Genomic DNA, 27,551 nt, shown 5'->3' with positions numbered 1-27,551 from the left:
TCCATCATATCAAGTGCTTCAAATTTTCTATGGGGGATTGAGCCCACAAGGAAAGACTAGCTTGGATGCGGGAGCGGGTGGCCCGATTATGAACAAAACGGAGGAGCAAGTCATCGAGATAATTGAGGATGTGGTGAGACACCACATGGATTGGCAGGAAGGAGAGAGGGAGTCTTTAAGCAAAGGAGGGAATGCGGTCTACTCCGTTGATCACCTCAACGCCATCAATAATTTGACATCTCAAATAGCCAATCTTGGCAAGGAGATGACATCTATCAAGGCAAAGCTAGAGACTTCCACTTCACAACAAGAGCATCCCTCCCAATCTAAGGGGAAAGGTATGAATTCTAACTCTTCTCCTTCTACATCTAATAACATGCCACATGGGTGTTTGTTTTGTGAAAATTGTGGGTCATATGACCATGATACCTCTTCTTATAATTATGATTCCCAACCCCAATCCCATTATGAAGAGGGTAATGATAATGAAAATGAACAAGTCAATGCTTTGTCTTATGATAATAGACCTAGGAATGACAATCAAAGATATTTACCACCTAATCGAAGGGAACAAGGGGGAAATGCTTATAATCAAAGAGGAAATGATTATGATTACCATAACCAAAACCAATGGGGTAATAGGAACCAAAGGGACCAAAATCCCCAAGGTAACTACAACCAACAAGGTGGTTATGGTAACCATAACCATAATAATCAAGGGAATTATGGGAATCAGGACCAATATCACCAAGGGGGGAACTCTAATAATAGGAATAATTGGAACAACAATAATAATAGAGGTTTTTCTAATCAAAATGCTTCCAATTCAAATGTGAGAGGTAATAGAGCTCCCCAAGATAACTATTATGCCCAAGCATCACCTAGTAAGTCTAATCTAGAGGAAATGATGGAAAGTCAAACCAAAATGTTCAACACTTTCATGGCCACGAGTGACAAGAAGTTTAATGAAGTAATGACTCATAATAAAATGCTTGAAACTCAAATTTCACAATTGGCCAATGCTTTGAAGGAAGGGGCTAGCACTTCCAAACTTCCACCCCAAGGACTAGATCCTAAGAGGCCCGTTAATGCCATATCTACTAGGAGTGGGAAGGTGTTGGAAGAGAGTGTTCCTAAGAAAAGCAATGAGAGAGTGAACATGAGTGAGCCTCCCCTTGAGAGTGATTGTGAGCAAGAAAAAGAAAAAAATCAAGAGAGTGAAAGAGAAAAAGAATGTGAGAAAGAAAAAGAATGTGAAAAAGAGAATGATTTTGAAAAAGAGAGTCAAGAGAAAAGAGAAAAAGAGAGGGAAACAAAACAATTGCAAAAGCTACCATATCCTCATAAATTTGTTAGAAACAAATTAGATGTGCAATTTGGAAAGTTTCTTGAGACATTGAAGCAAATTCATCTTTCAATTCCTTTTACCGATGCTATCAAGCAAATGCCTAATTATGCTAGGTTTTTAAAAGACATTTTGAGTGGAAGGAGAAAGTGTGAATTGGTTGAAACGGTGAATCTCACCGAGAATTGTAGTGCTATTATCATGAACAAGATGCCACCCAAGTTGAAAGACCCCGGTAACTTTTCTATCCCATGTGCAATATACAAGATGCAAATTGATAATGCTTTGTGTGACCTAGGGGCTAGTGTTAGCCTAATGCCATACTCGGTATACCAAAGACTTGGGATAGGGGAACTTCTACCCACCAACATCACCCTACAATTGGCCGATCGCTCTATTAAATTCCCAAAGGGTAAGGTAGAGGATGTTCCTCTAAGGGTAGGAAAGTTTGTAATCCCGGTGGATTTTGTTGTGTTAGAGATGGAAGAAGATGTTAACATTCCAATAATTCTAGGAAGACCTTTTCTTGCTACTTCGGGTGCTTTAATAGATGTTAAAAGTGCTAAAATTTCACTAAAAGTAGGAGATGAGGTAATAGAATTTGACTTGAATGAGAGCATGAAATATCCAAGCTCTAATCTTGATAATTGCATGATGATTGATACTATTGATTCTATTGTAACTTCCATGCATGAGCACTTGCTCACTACTAATGATGCCCTTGAGAATGTCCTTTTGAACAAGGAAAAGATAGGTGACCAAAGCAAAGAGATGGCATTGTATGAGGAGATGCTTGAAGGAAGTACGGAATCAAGCGATGAGCAAGTGTGCATGGGAATCACAACACATGATGCATTAGAAGTAGCTACCTCAAGAGAAGGTAAGGGTGTTCCAATGGTAGAGTTGAAACCTCTACCATCACACCTAAGGTATGAGTTTTTGGGCCCCAATTCAACTTTTCCGGTTATTGTGAATTCTTCTTTAAATGAGTGCCAAACTCAAATGTTATGTGGTGTTTTGAGAGACCACCAAGGTGCTTTAGGCTATACCATAGATAACCTCAAAGGTATTAGTCCTGCTTTATGTATGCACCACATAACACTTGAGGAGGGTGCTAAGCCTTCCATTGAGAGGCAAAGGAAACTCAATCCTCAAATGGGGGAGGTGGTGAAGAAATAAATCACCAAACTCCTTGATGCCGGCATCATCTTCCCCATTTCGAGTTCTAGATGGGTTTCCCCCGTTCATGTGGTCCCTAAAAAGGGAGGAATGACCGTAGTTGAAAATGAGAATGGTGATCTCATTTCAACTAGAACGGTGACCGGTTGGAGGATGTGCATAGACTATAGACGTCTAAATGCATCCACCAACAAGGATCATTTTCCTCTCCCTTTTATCGACCAAATGCTTGAAAGACTAACCAAGCACAAGTATTATTGCTTTCTTGATGGTTATTCGGGTTTCTTTCAAATCCCTATAAACCCGGATGACCAAGAGAAAACAACTTTTACTTGTCCCTATGGAACTTTTGCATATAGGAGGATGCCCTTCGGGCTTTGCAACGCACCGGCAACCTTCCAAAGATGCATGATGAGTATTTTTGGGGACATGCTTGAAGCCGAAATGGAAGTTTTCATGGATGACTTCTCGGTAGGGGGCCTTTCATTCGAGGATTGTTTGTCCAACTTGGGCAAGTGCTTGGCAAGATGTGAGAAGGTCAATTTGGTTTTGAATTGGGAAAAATGCCACTTTATGGTGGAAGAGGGAATTGTCCTTGGTCACAAGATTTCAAGCAAGGGGATTGAGGTCGACAAGGCCAAAGTTGAAGTGATAGAGAAGCTACCGCCACCAATCAATGTAAGAGGAGTAAGATCATTTTTGGGGCATGCCGGGTTCTATAGAAGATTCATCAAGGATTTCTCACAAATTGCTAGACCCCTAAATGCTCTTCTTCAAAAGGATGCCATCTTTATTTTTGATGAAAAGTGTCTCCAAGCTTTCAACAAATTAAAGGAGGCTTTAATCTCAACTCCAATTGTGCAAGGGCCAAGATGGGATTTGCCATTTGAACTTATGTGCGATGCAAGTGATGTTGCGATTGGAGGAGTATTGGGGCAAAGGGTAGTAAAGAAGCTTCACGTGATTTACTACATGTCTAAGACCTTGAATGAAGCTCAACGGAACTACACCACAACGGAGAAAGAGTTTCTTGCCGTGGTTCATGCTTTTGAGAAGTTTTGGAACTACCTCATTGGTTCCAAAACTATTGTTTATACCGATCACGCAGCCATTAGGTACCTTGTTGCAAATAAAGAATCCAAGCCACGTCTTCTTCGGTGGGTCCTATCTCTCCAACAATTTGATGTTCAAATCCGTGATAAAAAGGGGGCCGAGAATGTGGTTGCGGACCATCTTTCCCAACTAGAGAATGTGCAAGCTAGCGATGATGAAATCCCTATATGTGATGAATTGAGAGATGATGTGCTTTACATTTTGAATGAAAAGGAGCTTCCTTGGTTCGCCGACTTGGTGAACTACTTGGCTTGTGGAGAATGCCCACCCAATTTCTCCAAGAATCAAAGGAAGAAGCTAAAAAGGGAAGCAAGACATTATGTATGGGATGATCCCATTCTCTACAAACGAGGAGTAGATGGTTTGCTCCGTAGGTGCGTCCCGGATGAACAAGTGCAAGGAGTGCTCAAGATGTGCCATTCCGATCCATGTGGAGGGCATATGGGAGCCAACAAAACTGCATTGAAAATCTTGCATAGCGGTTTGTGGTGGCCTCACATTTTCAAGGACGCTTGGGGATTTGTGAAGACTTGTGACCGGTGTCAACGAACCGGCAACATATCCAAGAGCAATGAGATGCCCCAACAACCGATTCTTGAGCTTGAGGTATTTGATGTATGGGGTATGGATTTCATGGGGCCATTCCCAAATTCTCATGGAAATCAATACATCCTTTGTGGCGGTCGACTATGTATCAAAATGGGTGGAAGCCATTGCCTCCCCAACTAATGACCACAAGGTTGTCATGAAGATGTTCAAAAAAGTCATATTTCCAAGATTCGGTATTCCAAGGGCGGTGGTGAGTGACAATGGTTCACATTTTGTTCATAGTGCTTTTCAAAAGATGCTAAGAAAGCACGGGGTCCACCAAAGATTCGGCCTTACCTATCATCCACAAACAAGTGGACAAGCGGAAGTGTCTAACCGTCAAATAAAGCTAATCCTCGAGAAGACGGTTGCTAAGAATAGGAAGGATTGGTCGGAAAAGCTTGACGACGCTCTATGGGCATATAGAATGGCGTACAAGACCCCAATAGGCACAACTCCATACCGGCTAGTGTATGGAAAATCTTGTCATCTACCGGTGGAGCTTGAGCACCGAACCCAATGGGCGATCAAGAAGATTAATTTTGACTTGGCTAGCACGGGAGAGCAAAGATGGCTTGATTTGCATGAGCTTGAAGAGCTAAGGTTGGAAGCCTATGAGTGTGCTAGCAACTATAAGAATCGCACTAAGGTTGCCACGACCGGAAAATTGAAAAGAAAGCATTTCAAAAGGGCGATAAGGTACTCCTCTACAACTCTAGGATGAAATTGTTTCCCGGGAAACTTTTATCAAGGTGGAGTGGACCTTTTGTCGTCAAGGAAGTGTTTCCTCATGGAGCCGTGGAAGTTTGGGATATGGACGGCAAGAGATCTTTCAAGGTGAATGGGCATCGCCTCAAGCTTTACTACGAGGGTGCTCATGTGGGTGTTTTAGAATCAACTCAATGTAATCTTATCTCCTGAGTGTGGAGGTCGTCAAGCTAGTGACGTTAAAAGAGAGCTTCCGGGAGGCAACTCGAGTTTCTCAACTCTCTCTCTCTCTATAAGCTATTACTTAATTTCCATCACTTTACTATTACTAACTTTTCTCTCAATGTCTTTTGTAGGTGTTGATGAAAAGAGAAGTAAGAAAAGGTTTTTGTGAAAATGAAGTAGTAGACAATTTTATTAATAATAATGATGGTGATAATAATAATTTTATTATTATTATTATGCCTTACTATTATATATATATATAAAAAAAAAAGAAAAAGAAAAGAGAGTACAGCATCAGGTCTGCACGGACGTGCAGAACATCGCACGTCCGTGCAGAATCAGGCAGGAACTTCAAAGATTGCTTCGAAGATAGGCACGGACGTGCCAAAATCAGCACGTCCGTGCGTACAATTCAGCACGGACGTGCATAACCCAGCACGTCCGTGCCAAATCAGGCAGGAACTTGTTTCGAAACTGATCGAAACTGCACGTCCGTGCCAAATTTGGCACGTCCGTGCAGCCTCGATTTTGGCTGTAAAAACCACGGGTTTTACTTAAAAAAAAAAATTTTCCTCACTTTCACTCTTTCAATCTCACGATTCTCCTCCTCTCTCTCTCTAGAACTCCTCTTCCTCCTCTCCATACTCACTCAATTCTCCTTTCCCACCCAAATTCTCACCCAAATTCAACTCTTTATACAATAATCTTCACTCCATTTCAACAAATTCACAAACTACTACCACTTTCATCACATTTAACCCCAAAAATCACCAAAAAACTCAAACCCTTACTTGAAAAAAATTGATTTGGGGGTTTTCTTTGTGAGTAAATTTTGGAGCAATTGGTTGAAGGTGGTTGTCAAGCAAGCAAAAAGGAAGGCAAGAGAGGTTCATTTGCGGGTTTTACACCCACGATAAGCTCGGTATAATCGTTCCTCCCTTTTACTATTTTTTGCTTGAATCCTTGAATTTTTGCTTGAATTTGGTTGGGAAAGTTTGTTGAAATTGGTTATGAGTGATTGATAATTGATAATTGCCAAGTATTATAGAGTTTGAATGAATTTTGGTGTGTTTTGAGAATTGAATTTTTGTAAGTGAGGTTGAGGAATTGATTTTCATACATGACAAAGCATGCTTGTTTGAGTAAATTGTTGTGTTGGATTTGTTGATTCTAGTGCATAATTTTGATATTAGAATTGTTGTGGTTGTGATTGGATTAAGTCTTAGTGGATTGGTGATTTGCTTGTTTTAGGTGGGAGACTTAGAGCTTGGCTTGATTGTGTAATATTTGTTGGCCTTATTTGAACTTTGGTTGTGTATAAGTGGACTTAGTGCCTATTGTGTGTTTATTGTGTTGATTATTTGGTTGTGGTTTGTTTGATTGCATTGCATAAATCCGACCATGTCTAGAAGAAATCGACCTAGAAACACGGACTCTAGGTACCACAACCCTTCTCCTCCTCCTCCCATTGGTCCACCACAAGTGGATACAATGGGCATAATTTTCAATAACGAAACTTTTGCAAACAATTTTCTAAGAAATAGTAGGAGGAGAATTAGGCCGACCAAATTCTACAGTGAGGAGGTAGCCGAGTCCCTAGGGGTGGGGGAGGACATTAGAATGTTATTCGAGGGATGTGGCCTAGGTAGTTGGCTAGACTTATATGCCTTGACCTACAAGAGATTAACTCTTGAATTCCTCTCCACCCTCCAAGTCCAACGGGACACAACTAGGAACCCCCGCCGTATCACCTTCCAACTCATGAACACCACCCATACCATGACCATCAATAGGGTAAACCAAGCGTTCGGGTGGCCTACGAACGGAACCATTGGGGCAAAGGATAGGCCACCCCGTAGCTATAACGCATGTGAGTTTTGGAGGAAGATCACCGGCCTCTTTAACTACAACCCCAGGACCGATAAGGCCACGGCCATTATCCACCCCGCATTTAGGTTGTCACAGCGCACCATAGCGAACACGACGTTCGCTAGAGGTGACAGTTCGGGGGTAGTGTCCACTAGGGAGCTTCACTTCCTATGGCACTTGAGTATGGGTAGTTCGGCCCTAGATGTAGGGTCCTGGTTTGTAGACCACCTAGAGGATGTTGCCATCGGGTCCGGTAACATCACCATAGGTGGTAGGATCACTATTATTGCTGCTGCTCTTAATCTTGATTTTGCAAATCAGCAGGTTTGTCCAGGAGCGACGCGGATCAATATGCAGTCGCTTAGGACAATGAGGTGGGTGGAGGACGTCGAGGGGCCACACCCCTACCTGTGGCACGTGAGTGGCCGGTCCTACGCCTACCTCCCCGACCCGGAGCGGACCTTCATCTACGACGAGACCAACTGGATCTTCGAGAGAGACCACGATTGGGCTCCCGGCGATGAGGACGATGAAGAGGAGCAAGAGCAAGGAGAACAGCAGCAGCCTCCACAACAACAATTCCAACAACAACAACAATACGATCACCAACAAGGGTACCAAGGTCAAGGCATGGGTGAGGGCAACCCACCCCTCACCTTCGAGCAGCAAATGCATTTGATGAACCAAGGGTTCAACCGGATGACCACCGAGTTCGAGACTATGAGAAAGTCTCACGAAGATATGAGGTCCTCCTACGACAACATGAGGACAAGCTTCGAAGGTCTTCGGTCGAAGTTGGGTGAGTTCTGAAATGTCTACCGGCATTGGTACCCCGGGGGCTCAAGCTCCCAAGGAGACCTGAACCAATGAGTTAGTCTCTCTCTCCCCTTTCTTGTGCTTTATTTGTTTTAACATTGGGGACAATGTTTATGATAGCTTGGGGGGGAGTCTTTCTCTTTGGTTTCTATGTTGGCTCTTGTATGTGATTGATTGGTGATTTCCTTGCATGTTGTTTGTTCCTTCCCCTAACATCCAAACCCCTTAACATCCAAATTTGCAGCCTTTGAAATCCAACGCCCTAAATCCAAATCTCTTAATGTGTGAATACTTTTCTTCTCTCCTCTCTTCATTTAGTTGTATAGTTGTGTTCTATTTTTTTTTATGCTTAGCTTAGTTCTCCTAACTCGCTTTCTTAAAAAAAAAAAAAAAAAAAAATAAAAAAAAAAACCAAAAAAATTAGCCCTTGGATGAGACTCAAATGACGATGCTTATATGATTTGCTTGCTTTACTCTTGAGTGATGAGTAAAAGTTCTTTTAGAAGGGTGTGTGCAAGAGTTGGGGTCATTTAGAGGCTTATTAATCTTGATTGCGCTAGTGTATATGAAATGAAAACCGATGAATGCTCAATTGCACGTCTAGCATAGGATATTGTCTAATTTGCCCAAAGTAGGATATGTTTGAATCAAATTGCGGTCCTTGTGCCCTTGGTGTGTCTCCCTTCCTCCCCGAAACGAAACTCTTCTAGGGAATTAGTTCTATGTATATCTTGTGTAATAAGTGGCATAATAAGCCACATGTTTCGAATAAAAGAAAGAGCCGCTCAAAGTGAAAAGAGGCGAGGGCAATGAATGAAAAAAAAAATAAAAAAAAAATAGAAAAAGAGTGGAGAAGTAAAAATAAAAAATAAAAAAAACTCCTCAAAATTTTCACTTTTTCTATTCTAGAGGTCAATTTGTGGATGCCTCCCACACGCTTTCTATTTTGAAGTTTCTGGTGTAAATTCTCGAATTAGAGCGTAGTTGAAAGGGCTTGGGAGTGCATTTTGGGAGGTGGACTTTCATTTTGAGATTTTATAACCGAAAAAGGGCTTTGCAACTTTGAAATATCTAGACGTGCTCTAATGAACTAGTAAAAGGTATAACGAAGTATCCTAGTGCAACCTTGCTTAGTTCGCCTCTCTACCCCCAACTTAGGTGCACATTTGTATGAATGGTAATTCTTGAAAGTTGCTCACTTGTCTTGCTTGTGTTTTGTATCCCGATGAGTTGACTTGGGCAATAAAAATATTGGTTTTGTGTGTTTTGACCACTTTGAGAGCAACAATGTGCTATGTTAGTTGGTGTGGTTTGTGTGAGTTGTGGGTTAAGCTCAAAGGAAACCCTCACGAGATAAAAACTCGTCCTCTTAGGCGACTTAGGGGTTTAAATTGCTTTCACTTGTGCTAAAAGTGTTTATGGTTCTTGCCATGCGGATTTGTGTTTGTGTTTTCTCTCCTTGGTTGGATCATTAGCAAGTAATCTTCCTTCTTGATTTGACATGTTTGTTTTGCTCGAGGACTAGCAAAAACTTAGCTTGGGGGGATTTGATAACTTGTTATTTGATATGATTTTAGGGTGATTTTGATGCCTTGTTTACTCGATATATTGGCATTTTGGTTCGCTTCTATCCTATTTTCATTCAATTTTTGTGTATCCCTTGCTTCACGGGTTGTTAGTGTTTTTGTTGAGATTGTAGGTCTAAAAACGATCATTTGAGGCATATGGATGATAAACCAAGGATAGAAGCCCTGACAATGGAGCAAAATCAAGGAAAATGTGAAGAGAAGGGCCTAGAAGACCCTGCACGGACGTGCCATGTCCTGCACGGCCGTGTAGGACAGTCCCAGCCAAACCAAGCTACTGCCCGATTTGGCACGGACGTGCAAGGCTTCAGCACGACCGTGCCATAAACTGCACGGCCGTGCAGTTAGCCTGGCCAAAACTGAGCTACTGCCCGAATCTGCATGTCCGTGCTTAGGGTGGCACGTCCGTGCCGCCTTGGCTGCACGTCCGTGCCACCCCTGGCACGTCCGTGCGCACCTGCAGAAAATCCCGACTCTTGTTTTCTCCGTCCTTTTTATTTGAGGGTTATATAAATACCCCCATAGACTCTATTGGACGGCAAAAAAATCCAAGTTTTTCAGAGCTTCCTCTTAATTTGTAGTTGTAGAAACATAAATACTCTCAAATCATTAGTTAGATTTCAATTATTAGTTTGGAATTCTCAATCTCAATCATTGTAGAAGACAAGTTCCTCCATTGTTATTCAATTTCAAGCTTCAATTAGTAATTTCTCCAACCTTTTTCTACTTAATTTCTGATTTCATTTGCTTTTGCATGTCATTTAAATCTTCTTAAGTTCTTGGTAATTTGTTATTGGATGATAGTTATTTCAATCGTTAACCACTTTCCCCCAATTATTGAAGTAGTTAGAACCCTAATTGTTGATTGCATGTTGATAAATATGAGTTGTGAGTAGTCTTCTTGCTAGGGGTTGGGTGAAGCTCAACCTTTTGGGTTAGTTATGCAAATATGGGAGAAACATTGATGTTTGTATTGCAATTAAATTGATTATATGAGATTACTTGTTAGTTCTTCATGATAGGATTAGCTACCCTTGACTTAGGAGCTTGATAGCATGATATGCCTAATTTGACATGGAAGTGTAAATTGAGTATGTCATTACTTATTGAAATTTGATTATGTATCATCTATTGCTAGACTAATGAGGAATCTAAGTTTAGTAGTGTGAGTTGTTTTCTTATTGCATGAGGTTGATTTTACATATAGTCCTTGCTATAGCTTGTCTATTTTACTCCCGTTTGCCTAATTGCCTTGGTTGAGTGGATCCCATTCCCTAGTGTCTTTAATCCATTGATTTAGAACCATAGTTTGTTTGTCTACTTGACGAAACCCAATTCACCATTGACTTCGAATTAGCTTAAGTGTTAAGATCTTTAGCAACCATATCCCGTTCCTTGTGGACCGAACTCTTACTTGTCATTATGCTTGGTTTGTAAGGTGTTTGTTAATAAATGTGTTTGATTGAGTGTGGAATGAGCGACCGTTCTAACTCCCATCAAAGCCCATCCGGCAAAAGAAAAGAAATCACGGGGAGGAAAGAAGTCAGGCGGCAGCTGCCGAAGTAAAAAAGCTGCTGGATGCTAGGTTCATTCGGCCATGTAATTTCCCCGACTGGGTGGCAAATGTTGTGCTTGTAAAGAAGTCGAATGGTACCTGGCGGTTGTGTGTAGATTACACAGATCTCAACAGGGCATGCCCGAAGGATAGTTATCCACTTCCAAAGATTGACATCTTAGTCGATTCTACAGTCGGTCATGCCTTGATGAGTTATATGGATGCCTATTCCGGCTTCCATCAGATACCCCTGTGGAAAGAAGATCAAGAGAAGACGGCCTTTGTCACTGATCAGGGGCTATTCTGTTATACTGTGATGCCGTTTGGCTTGAAGAATGCGCCGGATACGTTCCAACGGATGATTAATACAGTCTTCATTAATCAAATTGGGAGGAACGTAGAGGCATATATTGATGACATGATAGTCAAATCCAAGCAGCAGACAGATCACCTTGCTGATCTCCGAGAAACCTTCACCACACTCATGCAGCATAAGGTTCTGTTGAATCCTAAGAAATGCGTCTTTGGTGTTGAGTTTGGGAAGTTTCTCAGATTCCTGATTGATCAAAGGGGGATAGAGGCTAACCCTGAGAAGATACAGGCGGTGATTGACATGAAGTCACCCCGCACTGTCAAGGAAGTTCAGAGACTCACCGGTTGCCTGGCTGCATTGGGGAGGTTCCTCAGCCGGTCAGGTGACAAATGCCTTTACTTCTTCCAAGCAATCAGGAAGAAGAATAGGTTTGAATGGGGGGATGATGCTGAGGCGGCCTTCCAGAAATTGAAAGAACACTTGCACTCTTTGCCAAGGCTTGTTAGTCCTTTGCCTAGAGAAAAGTTGTACATGTACCTAGCCGTCTCAGATCATGCCCTCAATTCTGTTCTCCTTGCTGAACGAGACGGCATCCAGCTCCCGGTATATTTCATTAGCCATGTGTTAAAGAATGCTGAACTCCGGTACCCCATGGTTGAAAATTTTGGTCTTGCTCTATATATGGCTTTCAAAAAGCTGAAGCCATACTTTCTGGCACATCCGGTTGTAATTTACACCGACCAGCCCCTCAAGCGGCCAATGTCTACCTTGGAGTCATCCGGCAGAATGTTAAAGTGGACTATTGAAATGCAAAGTCTTGAAATCACCTATGAACCAAGGAAGGCAGTGAAAGGTCAGGCGTTTGCCGACTTCATTGTTGAAATGACTCGACCGGTTCCTCCGGATAATATTGATCAGGTTTGGAAGGTGTATGTAGATGGGAGCTCTACAAAGAACGGCTGTGGTGCAGGCATTATCTATGAATCTCCGGAAGGAGATAAGTTTGAGTATGCGCTACGGTTCAAGTTTTAGGCCTCAAACAATGAGGCAGAGTATGAAGCCCTGCTAGCCGGAATCCGCATGTGTAAGGCAGCAGGGGCAACAAAGATTGACGCCTTCTCTGATTCGGTTGGTCGTTAGCCAGTATGAGGGAAAATATGAAGCAACTCACCTGGCTATGATCAAATATCTTCAGGCCGTCAAAGCAGAGGCTGGGTCACTTGAAGAGTTCCGACTGAGTCAAGTGCCCCGGTCAGATAACAACCAGGCGGATGCATAGTCAAAATTGGCATCCTCCACCTGCCATGATACGCTTCGGTCAGTCTTTTGGGAAGTTCTGGAAAAAAGAAGTATATATGAAGAGCCCATTGGAATTCTGGACCGAAGTTCTACCTGGATGGATGGCATCCGGGCGTATCTAACAGCCGGTACGCTCCCTGATTCACCACAGGAAGCAGCCGTCATGAAAAAGAGAGCAGCTAACTTCGAGATGAGAAACGGAGAACTCTTCAAGGCTGGATTTCTCAAGCCCTTGTTGAAGTGTGTTACCCCAGAAAAGGGAAAGAGGATCTCGAAGAGCTGCATGCGGGATTTTGCGCCTCCCACATAGGCGGCAAGTCCCTAGCCGTTAGAGCCAGGCGACATTATTTTTGGCCTACCCTTGAGGCAGACGCCAAGGAATTTGTGAAGAAATGTGACAAATGCCAAAGGTTTGGCAAGCTTATACATCGCCCGGCTACTGATCTGACAGCAATCCACAGCCCAGTCCCGTTTGCTAAATGGGGGATGGACATTTTGGGTCCTTATACGCCTGCTCTAGGCGAAAAGCGCTATATTTTGGTGGATGTGGATTACTTCACCAAGTGGGTGGAGGCGGAGGCAGTTAAGAATATCAAGACAAAGGATGTCATCTCTTTCATTTGGAAGAACATTATCACCCAGTTTGGGGTACCTATGTCTATGGTATTTCATAATGGCCCTCAGTTTGAGACGCCTCAGCTCAAGACTTGGTTGGGAGATCAAGGGATCTCAAGTTACTTTGCCTCAGTCGGCCGTCCTCAAGCAAATGGCTAGGTTGAGGCTTTCAACAAACTCATCTCAGACGACATAAAAAAGAAAACTGAAAGAGCCGGTGGTTTATGGGCAGAAGAATTGATTCATGTCCTATGGGCCATCTGGACAACTGCCAAAGGGTCAACCGGGGAAACTCCATTTCTCATGGTGTACGGTGCTGAAGCCGTCTTGCCCATTGAACACTATGAGCCCACGCTCAGAGTGATGCTCTATGATGAAGTGGCAAATTGGGAGGCCATGCGGCTGCCATTGGACTCCCTCCCGGAATGCAGGGGCAATGCTGCCTTGCGTCATGAGATTTACCGTCTGAGAATGACCAGAGCCTATAACAAAAGAGTACACAAACGCCCTTTGAAAGTGGACGATTTTGTGTTATGCAAAATGGAGGCAACCGGTAGGGCCAATGAGCTTGGAAAGTTAACTCCAAATTGGGAAGGCCCCTACCGGATCTATGAAGAAGTAAGAGACGACACCTACCGCCTGGAAACCCCAGATGGTAGATGCCTGCCTAGAACTTGGAATGTAGACAACTTGAAAAAGTACTACTTCTGAGACTTGTATATTTTTGTAACAAAGAGTATTAATGAAAAGTGATTTTTGTTTTCAATTATGTTTGTTCTTAGTTCCGTCTGGGTTTTCCCCATACGGGTCATTTTCTTAAAGGGATAATGTCTAAGTTTTAGTATCCCACTTAAACGTCTGAATGACATGAGGCCAATGGCCAGATAACTAACTAAGTTTGAAACTTAGTATTAAATTCAAATGTCCATAGTGACACGCGGCCTATGGCCAGATCCTAAAGCTAGGCACAAAACCGCCTAGTGGCTACGCAGCCGGTCTCCGACTAGACCAGAGGCCAATGGCCGGATGGTTGTCTTTTTTATAAAATCGCCTATCCCAACATGGATAAAGGCGTCCGGCGACACCCCTCCATGTGCAATCGTCGCAGAGAACAGCCTACCTGCTCGTTCTACGTATCCATACAGACGGCGAAGATTGAACGGCTAAATTAGCCAACTCATAGCCGTCTGACTTGAATTGCTCCTAAGAGCGTTTAAGACTGTGAACTTCCGGATGTCCCTAGACATCAGCCGGAGTATTATCACAAGCTCTTAGGACTATTACGTACCCCCCTAATTCGGGCAAAACTTTTCGTGTAATGGCTATGATTGTTACCCAGACGGCCAAACACCGCCTGGGGCAGAGGTTGTGTGCCTGTTATTTGTCCGGCTGTGTACTTGGTTTGGGGCAATCACCATTGTGATTGATTGTCTTACAAACATCTCATACTCTCTAAAGTATAAGAAGTTTTCAAGACAGTCAATCAGTTTCAGATGAAACCAACCACATAGCCGTCCAGGGGCAAGGACAGCCGGATTTATACCTGTCGCATGCTTTTCATAAGTTTGGCAAAATCACAAGTATATATCAAGTATATATGCAAAAGTGAAAAATTGAAAAAATTGTGCAAATATGAAAAACCGACTGAGTTGGTATACTTCATAATTAGTTGAAATTGGCACAAAAGCCAAAATAATTGTTAACCGGAATCACATCCGGTGAAGAAACCAATGTTACCCGACTCCACAGTCGGTAAAAATACATAACATACTCGGCACACAGGCCGGAAAGACAAAGAAATTTGGCATACTGCCGCAGTAATACAAGAAAAGGAGAGCTACTCTGTGGGCTGCAGGGGGAACTCTCTTCGGATCAGCAGCCTCTTCAGGCTGGACATCCTTGTTGCCCTGTTCCCCCTCTTCCTCCTCCGGCTCCTCGTCATCCGAGACCTTAGCCCCCTGCTCAGCTGCCCAAACCTTGAAGCGAGGTGGAGCTGGGTCACCAAGGACTTCGGCATCATACACCGCAGTGGCGTATTCATACCGAAGTTTGTACACCTCGAAGTCAACATCCGGGTAGAGGAGCTTCCAAGCCATTTTCAGGCGGACTTCATTGTCCCGCTCATTTTCATTGATGAACCGGCTCTACTCAGCGTCGAGCTCCTCTTTGTGCTTGGCCTTCAGGGTGGCCAGCTCAGCAACCAGCCGGGAGTTATCCTTCCGGAGATTTGCATTCTCCTTATCGGCTCCCTCCAAGGCCCTGAGATTCGAACCGGCATTTTTCAGCTGCAGCTCAAGATCATTGATCCGGTTGTTAGCCGCGTCGTTAACAGCCGTTAGGGTCTTGATCAGCTCCTCCTGTTTCAACTCCACTGCTTTAATGGCAAGATCAGACATATAATATGCATATTCAGCAGAGTTGAGGTTTTGTTGAGCCCTCTTCTTGGCATCATTTACCTCATCTTGTTTTTTCCTGAAGGGCACCCGGAGCCCATCCACCCGGACCATAACCTACATAGGGTCAGTCGAAAAATCAAACAAAAAAAAAAGAAAGAAGAATGAAACGAAAAGAAGTCGAGTGTCAAGTCCAACTTACCTCCGCCAGCTGACCCAGGATTTGGTCAAAATCTACCTCATGGCGGTTGGGGATGGAGTTCTTCTCCGACCGGGTGAGAGTCCTCACCATTCTCTTTGCCGCCATGTCCGGGGGCCCAGAAGTAGCATCTGCACCATAAGAAGTACTTGGTGAGAGACTAGCAGGGTATTTTGCATTCATTCTTTGCCGACTGCTAACTGACCCCCCGGAAGGGTCAACCATTGTCTTGACTCTCATAAAGTCAAGCGGCCAAGGGATCTCAATCTTACCTTTGGCTCCAGCTCTCGCCATCTCCTCCCCTCCGGCTGTAGCACCACCTGCAGCTTTAAGTGGCTCGCCACTCTTGGCATCTGGCTTTTTCTTGCCTTCTCTCTCTGAGCTTTCACTCAGAGACTTCAGGGCAGCGGGGCTCTTGCCTCCGGTTGTGGGGTGGTCTTTGGCAATAGAGCCAGAGACCGATGATCTTTTCCTCCCAGCTTTGGCAGCCGATGTTCTCAGCTGCTCATCCCCGGGTCTTTTCAAGACCTTTGTAATGGACCGGGGGAGGATGCCAGTAGGAGCCTACAAAACAAACTGAAAGTTAGGCGTCCGGCATCAAAGGAACTTGGATAAATTCAAGACAAAATATATGGATGATCTTACCCCGCCTTGGCCTCCTTGGCCTCTACGGCTGCCTTTTTGGCCAGCACCGACTCCTTGCGGAGCTGTGCGGCAGACTTAGCCGGTGTTTTTGCAGGGTCCACCATGTTTCTTGCTTCTTCTGCAAAAAAACAAAGAAAAAAGGATTAAAACAAGAATAATTGAAATCACTGAAGCATAAAATGCAGACGGCAAATTGCCGGGTGGGTGAGTGAGTCTACCCTTGGGAAACATGGTGCTCAACCCACAGGCGGACAAGAATCTCTCGTCCGAGAAAAAATCCGAATGGGGGATCCAATTTTTTGGTACAACTATATGAGACCCATCCCCCAAGGGCTCAGTTGTAGTCTTGAAAAACTCCGGCTCTATTATTTGCTCCCTGGCCTTGGTAGACAGAGCCGGGCGCACGCATTTCTGGCCCACCAAAGCCGGCTCCTTGTTGTAGCGCTGGAGAATTTCATTCATCTTCAAGGAAGGGGAGGAGATCAAGTACCATTTGTCTTTCCATCCTCCCCATTTGGACACCTTGTCCAAAGTCATCAAGTATTCCGGGAGCGTGGAAATAGTGTACCACGCCCCGTATCCGCCTGGGGCACTCTTCAGGTAGTGCATATGGGTGAATGCAGTAAAGCTGGGCTCAGTATCCTGGAGCTCGCAGGCGGCAATGTAGCTTAGAATATTGACCCAAGAGTTTGGGGTCAGTTGCCACACTCCTAAATCGTACCCCTTCAAATTTTCCGGATACCTCTGTGAAGGGGGAAGCGGAGGCCGGCTTCTATCACCGCCTCATAGCAAACGAAATAGTTGTTTGCGTTGTCAATATCGTTCCCCCAAGCCATTACAGCATCGGCAGGCGGGACTATGATATCCCATCCCTCTCCAAAGGGATGTTGCTGCTTGAAGGCCTTGAAGCCACTTTCCAGGAGAGAGATATCTCCCGGCCGCATCCTGGTCTTCGTAGGATCCGGATTTTCTACTACTTTTGCTGAACGGCGATACGCCTTAGCAAGGTCCTCTTGGTCAGAGCCGGATGCCTCAGCCTCTGACCTCTCAGCGACTTCGCCGTCTGAGTTATTTTGTTGCTCTGGAGAGGAGGCGGCGGCTTCCTCACCGTCTCCCTCTTCCATGTCATTACTGGAGGAAGTGGAGGGGGCATCCTCCTGGGAGTCACTTTGCTCATCAGGACCTTCATAGTCCTCTTCTCTCACAACTTCATCAGCAGGCACTTTCCTAGTGCGCCGCCACCTGGGTTTGGTAGCCGTTTGTTTTACTCTAGCCATTGTGTCCTGCACAGACACAGAGAGAGAGGAAGCCGGAGATGAGCAAAGCATTTCTGTAACTCCAGACAAGGCACCCCCGGTTCTAGACTCAGCCGTACCAGGAGACCGGCTGAATGTCCTAGGCAGTGCCGTGTGTGCAGATGAAGAGTCCATTTTATTTTTTGAAAAACTAATGTATACGACCGGAAATGAATGTATACAAGCTAAAAGAAGAAAAAACTGAAAGAAGGGAACGGATAGTTACCTTACTTTAAGTTCTGAAAATCTGAAAACAAGCAACAACTGGTGACCGGGTGACTTTGAGAAAGCACACGGAGATCTTGAATTTGCTAGAACGCAATCGGGATCAGAGCACCTCTCTCTAGAATCTCTCTTTCTCTCTCTAAAAAGTCAATGAAAATTGAAAAGTGAAGTGGAGAGGGGGGGTAAATCCCTATTTATAGGGGGGTGAAACGGCGGAATCCTCGTCACACCTCCGTTAAAAGAGCCGTTTTTACTGTTCACCTTTCACGGGTAGACACGTGTCACAGGCGCCACGTGGCCTGTCACGTGCCACCTGTGAGGGGAAAATGTTTGGGGTATTTTTACCTTAAACGCTTGGACCAATGAGGGCCTGCCACGTGTCAGAGGCTGGCAAGTCACCTCTGACCAAACCCCAGCTGACACGTGGCACTCCCAGATCAGTTCTCAGAATTGCGGCCTTCAAGGGCCCAATTCCCCAAATCCGCACTTTTGCGGCGCAGCCCACCTGCCCTAGGTCAGAATGACCTAGTGGAGGGCACTTTTCCCCATGACCCTATAAATAGGGAGATATTCCCACATTTTGGGACAATTGACACTCATGTATTACATCCATTTTCTCTCACATCAGAGAATATCTGAGCTTGGAATCCAAGTAGATCCCCACCTTAAATTCCGCACTTTTTATCCTTTTTCAAGTTTCTAACTTGATCGTCGGAGGCGGAGCTCCACCCAATCGGAGTCTCCGTTGATTTTGCAGGTACAGAGCCAGTCGGACCAGTCTTCGAGTTGTAACTCTCCCGAGGGACAAAAACACCCAAAACACCGACTATCAGCCGATGAAGAATATAACTCTTCCAATGGGTAACGGTTATCATTGCAAAGTTCGTGGTGTTTGCTCCGTACGGATCATGACGCAAGATGGTGTGATCAGGACTTTGTCTAATGTTCATCATGTTCCTGATCTGAAGAAGAATATCATCTCTCTTGGCATTTTGGACTCAAAAGGATATGAGATTTCGGCTCAAGGTGGAGTGCTCAAAGTCTCCAAAGGTGCTCAAGAAATATTGAAGGCCATCAAATATAGAAATCTCTATGTATTACAAGGATCTTCTATTATGGCTTCATCATACTCAATCCCGACTTGGCAACAACGCCCTCATAATACAGGTCCAAGTAAGTCATTTTCTTATGCTAAACCTAAGTTTCAATCGGGTTTAGTATGTGACATATTCACCTAATGTCGATCAGGTATCATACGACGAGCGCATACAAAAATTGGTCCAAGGTGGAGATTGTTGGGTAATGTGTCCCAATTTTATGGCCCAATCCTCTACAATGACGGTGCATACATATTATAGTTTTTGGTTTGAAGTCTTAATCTTGTAGAATAATACACATCACTCATGTAATGTCGATCAAATCAAGGAAAAGCAGCTAGATAATTCTAGTATTAAAGGATCAAGAATAATCTTGAAGGTTTTTGCCGACTTTATCTACAACTCATGCACCACTTTAAATATAAGGGAGTTTGGCATATACAAAAACAACAAGAAGCCAATTACACAAAGAGCCACACACAAATGCATAAACCCACCTTGTAATTCTCCGCCAAATTTATATTCCTAAAAATTCCCTATACATCTTTAATTTGCTTTCGTTGTTCACTCATCAACCCTAACATTTACAAAAATTAAAAAATTTTGTTTAAGGTTCATCATTCTCTTATATAATCTTTTGTCAATAGAGTTTTTCTTTTAGTTTGACACCAAAAACATTTGTACTCCATGTAGTCATTGACACATGTTAGATAAACTATTTTACTAAATTCTGATAACATCTCCCCAAATTAGTGTAATTTTTTTTTTAAATTTTTTGTGAATAAAAAAAAAATGTAATCATTAAAGGATTAAGCATGGAGGATTAACCAAACTGCACAACAAGATGAACCTTATTTCTTCTTAAGATCACCCTGTACCAAAGATGCCTTGGATCAAATCTTAAGATGAGGAAGACTATTGCATAAGGACTCGCATAATGTTCAGCTGTATGAGTCACAATGATTCCATAGCTACAACAGCATAGCTCACTATGAAGGATAGCTAAGCTAAACAATGTTTTTAAAACGTAGGTTAATGAATTGAAGACCTGTGTCAAAATCTAGTAGCCAGTGCTACGGCTATGCTGCATAAGAATTTTTTATGTAACCGATCCACCGGCATATGCTGACGAAGAACATAGAAGAAGATGTAATTATCATTTGACATACCTTGAGTAATAAAGATAAAACTTACAAATTTGCGCAATACATGCACCTTGTTCATTGTCATCAAACAAATTTTCAGTAGTAAGTACCATTGCCCAACTCTCATTGATATTGATCGATTCTATACAGCAAGTAAAACAGCCCAACCTCAATGATCAATATCGCATCACTGTACATCTGCCGGACCAACCCACCATAACTTTTCCTCATTCTAGACACGCCATAAACATATTTACAAGTTAAACGTTATTATAGAAACTCCACTACTTCTAGAGGAAAGAAAAAGGATGGAAGGAATAAGTGCTCTATTATAGATACATGTTGAACTGTGGAATGACAGATGCAGCCATTATCCATGTACAGTAACCAAGAAGCTGACTCCAGAAGGCTTCACTTTCACTAGCCTGGGTCACGAGGACGAGCAGCCCAAAGTGAACTGAGTGCACGGAGACGACTAAAGTACTCCCCTAATCCTGCTAATCCTCTGGCTGCTTGACGGGGATCAAGGATCCGGTACATCAGTTGTAGGGTTTGCTCACGCAGATGGTCAGCCTGTTTAACAAGAAAATTTTGAGAAATCGGATTGACAAGACAAATTATGACAGGAATACAAAACAATATATAGACTAAAATTGAATAAGTTCTCTCATCCCGTTCCTTCTGCTACCTACTTCTAATGACAAGTTTTCTTTATCAATCTAAGTATCTTCCACCAACAGCAAAGTTATTATTTTACAGGTTGCAGCATTAGCTATGAGCATGAGGTCATTGGTTGACATGTAATAAATGACAGCTACTCAACCGCCTTTAGGCAGACCAAAGTAGTTCGTCCATGTTTTAAAATACTCCAAACTGGCTTCTACTTACCAACCTATATTACCTGGGATTCTTCGTTCCACCCCAACTACTTGTGTTGGATCATCAACACCCTGACATGGCATAGATACTTGGCACTTCATTTTTAGACCACGGAAATTTTCATAAAATAGTCGAGTCTGACACTTAGACACATACCACTGTTTGACGTGCATTTCATCAAATAGATTTTTTTTTTTCTGTTACAACTTTCATCAAGAAAACCTACTATAAACCAAGTATATATGGAAATATGGAAAGCAACTACAACACTCCAGTTTTCCCCTGTTTCCCAAAAGAAGGTCCAAACTATCAAGTATTGTAGCTATTATAGTGAAGTGAGCAATCAGAATGTCAAAGCAAACAAAAGATAAGATAAATAACGCCACATGACAAGCAACTACATATTAAGATTTCATTGAATAATTAAGATGATGTCAAGAATGGGAGATGACATGCATTAGTGAATTACCTGGTTCACAAAGCCTTCTATAGCTTCTATCTTCTCCAATGCGGAGGTCATCTGATAGCCGTACACTTCTACAGCCATCGGATCGGTGAACATGATCTCATTTAGAGTGTGCTGGAGTTTATCCACCCCTCTTGACAAGGCCTCCTCAGCTTGTCGGGATGCATATCGTAGTTTACTAATTTCTTCCATTTGTTGATTGCTCAAGGGCTGAAGTTGTGGCATAAGAATCTGCAATAAACCATACATTGAAATCTTATAAACAACTTTAAGGACTTTTGTACCAAAACTGATTCAAATGAAGCAACTAAATCAATTTGACACGCATCCAAAGATAAACAAATAAGTACTCACCCTGTCTCAAACTTTATCTACCTAAAATTCTTACTCCATCCCATTTAATTACACTCTTACCTTAATAGGAAAAAATTCTCTCTTTCTAATAATCTCTCTATCCACTTTCAATATATTAGTTCGCATCTTGCATACAAATAGGAGTGCCAAAGCATAAGTGCAAGATAAAATTGAGACTGAGGGAGTATGTTTTATGAGTTAACAACATCAACTCAACACAAATTGCTCAAGTGCAAGAAAACAAGGCAATATGAGTTATGTTGGCACTTCATGTAATAGCAAGATGATTACAAATTATGGGACCAAGTTATCATCAGATATCCAATGAAGAATGCTAAAAATGTGAAGTCACTTGTAGGAGCATCCAACTTTCACTAGCAGGACATCAACGGAAATTTCTCTATAAAAACACTCATCTTAGACAGAGGAAGATGACTTATACGCTTAGAAAATCACAGCCAGCAGATATCAATGCAACAAAAAGCAACAACTAGCGTATATCCATCATTACAGGACGTTGGAATGTTAAGGATTAGACAAGAGGTCTTATCTTTATAATTTTATATACCCATAGAAAGAAGCATTCAAAGGATTTCAAACCTATGCATACTTTATCTACCCTTCAAATTAGGATTCTTTCTGGTTTCAGCTTATATTTATATCTCCCCCAGCTCCACAGATGCATAACCTGCTATGGTATTAAAAGCTAAGACAAATAAATAAAACAAGGAATTACATTTAGGAGATCAGATGGCCGGAATCCTCCAATCCAGAGAAAAAACCGCTCAACTGGTGTTCTCCACATGCCAGACAACAAGTAGAAAACATCAGCCTTTGCTGCATCTGCTTTAATCCGAAAGAGGCTGTAATAGTGATTCAAGCCACCTTCTACAAGGATTCGCAGCTCAACATCAGACACATCAGCTTGTAGAGCATTTTTAAGTTCACAATTCTGCCGATTTTGTTCTTCAACCCAGTGTCCATATTCCATTTCAAATGTGGATAATCCTGCAGATGATAAGCAGTCAATGGCCAGATACGAGAATCAATATCAGCAGCTACTTACACTAAGTGTCAATAGATCGGTAAATCAGAAACTGGCATAACATCATATAAATGGTGCTATAGCTTTAGTGAGTAAATGAGTAAATCACAGTATCAAATTATACTACAAAAATAAATGCAGAGAAAGAACACAAATAAATTAAAACAGTATAGTAAAATGTATGGCAAAGAGATAGCAATAACTATGGATGAAAAGCTGAATTCGATGATAAACATGAAGGTTGAGTCAGATTATAAAATTGATGACAATGAAACCATAGATGGAAATATAGATGCCAATCAGTGAAGCCTGCAGTATGCAAACATATCATAAACTACAAAAAAACACAAACCTGTACTGATATGTCCTGCAAATCCAAGATTAGCATGAAATGCAGCCCCAACATACGAGTTCTGTAACAGTCAATTCACCATCCATTTATAAATCATATGGGCCTCACAATGTCACTAGTAATATCAGGTTTTGATGAAGATGAAAAGAAAAAAAACCCTTACCTGTTGTTTAGTTTGCTGAATTTGTTGCTCTAACTGAGCAAGCTTCGAACGGCAACTTTCTAAATCCTGAACATAAGCCTGTAAGAATGAAAGCATATTAGATTAACCCAGAAAATTCAATAGTGCATAGATTATAAGGTACTTCCTCAATATGCAGACCTATGTACCTTTTTTCTCATACGGCTTTTCCTTGCAGCTTCACGATTTTGTGCCAAACGCCTTTGAACCTGCAACCAAGTGTTTTATTATCAGAATCTACAGCCCTGAACATTACAAGATTTTTAAACAAAGCAAGTGTACCTTAAACCAGAGATACGTTCTCAGATATATGAAAAACAAAGTTAGACAAACAGGCTAAAATGGCATTGCCTAGAGTTGGAGTGAATACACTTTACTAAACCTCTTTGATGCTCAATGATAATGTTAAAATACATTAGATGGCATGCTATAACAATGTTACATCAGTTGTATATAACAATGTAGCATCAGTTTCTACCATCTTAACCCTTCCCTCATTTCTTGTTTCTCTCTCTCTTTTTTTTTTTTTTTTTTTTTCCTGGCTCCTTTTGGATCCCGACAATAACAATCAAGACTAATGTGACTACATAACCAATCCCACTAGAAATTCAGAGCTAGAGGAGATGAAAAGGAAACAAACTAACTACTACTATTTATGCTAATCTTAAACTTCAGTACTTCATCATGAACATTTAGGGTTCACAACTTAAAATTGAGGACCTCTCACATACATGACACTAGAAACGGAAATCACATTATGATACCTTCTCAGAAAGTCTTGCTGCATCTTCAGCACTTAAGGATGGTTCCATCATCTCAGGAGAAACATACTCATATTCAAACTGAGCACGGAAAAAAAAAAAAAAAGAAAGAAAGATAAAAGCTCTTTAGAATAACTTAAAACAAGAATGCTTGGATTTGGCAACAGAAATAATCATTGACTTTCACCTTATTCTCATGTCCAGATTCCGCCTGTGTGCTTGAAGATGTACCTGCGCCGGAAGTCATCAAGGCTTTTGAGGTATCCCTCCACATGCTCATTGCTTTAGGTAATTCGTATATTCCCATAGTTGCAGAGTTGGTAACTTGAATAGTTGTGGAGCTCATGATCTACAAAATAAGAAAGGAAACATAAATAGCCAACACAAGAAAAAGCATTAAAACCCAAGAAAACTAAGAAACTTGAATGACTCGACTCATAACTACAAGCAAAAATTGCAGAAAGGGTGAAAGGCTGCCAAAACATCAAGCAACTTTGGAGATCAATTATTTAGTGTGACAGGCAGTCACAGACAATGAAGCCAAATCTAAAGACGCATCAGCTATGCACATGTAAATCATAATTTTTAAATTTAAGGGTTTCAAAAACCATAATTCCCTATGCAGTCAAAATTTGTAATCATATTGAGAATACAATCTTGAGAAAAAATGTAACATTTTCCATCAATGACCTGTTTATGAAAGTAATTCTTGAGGTACTGTCCGCACTTGAAATTTCACGTCCCTTTAATAAGTTCAGACAAAGAAATAGACAAAAAAGAAAGAAAAAAAAAAAAAAAAGTTATCTCGACAATGACTTCCCTTTATCTGCCAACTAGAAGAAAAAAGGTTCTGCAATGTTCTAAGGTGAACTATGACATCAGAAACATTTTTATGAAGAGGCCATGATTATGAAAATTTCTTTTTTCCAACAATAATTGGAGAGTATACACCAATAGTCCAGTGCCTTACACAGAAGAAACCTCAAGACAACAAAGATTAAACATCCAAGCCTAATAAACAATTCTACTTGAATATCTATGTACATAAGCATCACTGAGGGATTCAGCGATTATTGAATCAAACCTCGCTCTTAATACTTCCCATAGTTATAGCAAATTAAGCACCTTATACATGATAGATAGATAACAAAAAATTTGGATATATTTTTTACCAGCCATATTCAATTGCAAAACCATCAAGCCCCCTTCTTACACCACCAACACTCTTCTCAGCCCTCCCCCCTACAAGAAATAAAAATCACTACTACTTCCACAAGACTTGATATTCTGAGCTTTCATATTGGATTTTTGAAGTTAACTGATCACTGTTACTACGATCAATCAATGCATAACACCACTAAAGGATTCTACTAATGACTACCATAAACACTCGAAAAAGATTTCATCAATTAGGACAAACCAAGTGAAACAGAGAAAGTGCTCCTAAGTTGATACCAACTCAGTCACACGACTAAAACAAACAAGTCCGAGTAAGGATACCAACTCAGTCACACGACTAAAACAAACAAGTCCGAGTAAGAACCGATCATTCAAATACTAACATATAGATGTTGTGATTTTGCAGATATCTTACTTCCCAACAATATTTCAATACTTCCTGAGCATATAAAGTGTAAAAATATATGATTAAACACTAACACCAACTTCCAAATGTTGCCTAACAGCAACCTAAGTTTCAGTAATAACACATACCAAACACAATTTCATACAATAAACAAACCCCCACAATCATAAACTTAATCAATCAATAAGCAAAGTAACCAAAATTTCTACAACACACACAAATATCTATTTTAACAAACACAAAGTCCAAAGTAATAATCATAAGCACAAACAATGAACAATATTTAGCAAAAACAATCAAAATAACACAAAGAATTAAATAAGTGTAAGAGAAAAAATTCATCAAATACCTCAAATTCTCAGCAAGAAGCATAATCTATTCTGGGTTTTGCAAAGTAATTAAAAACAGATGAAAACCCCAGAATCTTAAATGGGCAATCACAAGTACCCATTAATTTGATTGGAAAAAACAAAGCAAAAGATGAAGCACCAAGTTGATATTTATAAAACCCAAAAAGCAAAAACATTTCTTAATAGAATTTTCAATAATTTTCTTGGGTTTCCTTTTTGAGATAGCTTTATCTTTTTTGAAGTGGGTCGAATATGAATGAATAACAGTGGAACAAGGGTAAAAAAGGAGACGAATTGGGGTAGCCAAACTAAGCAAAGGGCGTCTTATTCTTGGAAAAGTTGGACATGCTGAGTTGATTGTCTCCCTTGTAATAGGATTGTTGTGTTGTTAGTGCAATTGTGGTGAAGAATCAATCAAAGATACTTGCTTTCGAGTACTGGATTACTTATTGCCTAAGAATTTGTCAAAAGATGAATCTCAATGAATTCCCATTTTGAAGGAAATAGAATCCGTCTCGTGTCGATACACTTGTGAACCAACTTACCAACTACGATTAGTTACTTGTCATGTTAATTACCAATTAATTGTTGGTGCAGTGGTAATTGGGACTGTACTTGTTAGTGAGGACCTGTGTTCGATCCTCCACAACAATAATTGGGAGGGGATTGGAAGCTAACCACCAAAAATTAATCCCGAATTCCATTAGCTCAAAGGGTGAACCGGGGTTGAATACCAAAAAAAAAAAATTTTGTCGCGTTAATTTATTGTGAGACATTATATATTTTTCTAAAATTATAAATATTTATCTTGCTTGTGGAGTATTGTTATTTCATTCTTGAATACATTCAAAGTTGTATATTTATTATACTCGCTTTATTTATTTTACTCTTGGAAAATAAAATTGAAAAAAAAAAAAGAAGTCCTAAGTTTGTGTGTATCCATGAACAACTAAGTATTCATAATTTTGTAACATTGTGTATATTTTCATTAACTTTTAATGTGTGATTATGTACGATATGTAATTAATTGATGTTCATTATCATATCCTTTTTCTATTTATTTTGTTTTGAAAGAGCATGTAAAATATGAAGTAATAAAAGTGAATAAGCATTTAATTATTGTATTCGAGACGTGGGTACAACTTTAATTAGACTAATTAGGTTTGTAATATAAGATGTAACTAGTGTTTGGCCCGGGCGTTGTTCCGGGTGTTGCTTTGAGTATTTTTATCATTATTATTATTAAAGAGCTTGAAAGAATTTTTTTATTGTCGAAAATTATAATATTACAATAACAATAATAAATAGTTTTGAATAATTTTGCTTATAGCTTGGATGGTAATAAGTTGGTCTTTGTTCAATGAGGTC

The 27,551-nt window shown here is 41.2% G+C and overlaps 1 protein-coding gene across 1 annotated transcript; it reads right to left on the bottom strand.

Annotated features, from left to right (window-relative positions):
- Nucleotides 1-20,203: 20,203 nt before the first annotated feature.
- Nucleotides 20,204-26,534, bottom strand: LOC145586374 (transcription factor TGA7-like). Its single transcript, XM_081643198.1, has 9 exons — nt 26,183-26,534; nt 24,436-24,597; nt 24,252-24,329; nt 23,637-23,696; nt 23,470-23,547; nt 23,307-23,367; nt 22,646-22,917; nt 21,559-21,786; nt 20,204-20,783 (listed from the first exon to the last, which is right to left on the bottom strand). Exons 2-9 carry the CDS (start codon nt 24,592-24,594, stop codon nt 20,631-20,633), a joined length of 1,089 nt encoding a protein of 362 aa, XP_081499324.1. The 5' UTR covers nt 24,595-24,597; nt 26,183-26,534; the 3' UTR covers nt 20,204-20,630.
- Nucleotides 26,535-27,551: the final 1,017 nt, after the last annotated feature.

The sequence above is a fragment of the Chenopodium album genome, chromosome 16 (assembly GCF_948465745.1).
Source record: "Chenopodium album chromosome 16, dcCheAlbu1.1, whole genome shotgun sequence".
Lineage (NCBI taxonomy): Eukaryota > Viridiplantae > Streptophyta > Magnoliopsida > Caryophyllales > Amaranthaceae > Chenopodium > Chenopodium album.
The sequence above is the reverse complement of the archived record's forward strand: the minus strand, read 5'-3'. Positions and strand labels throughout refer to the sequence as shown.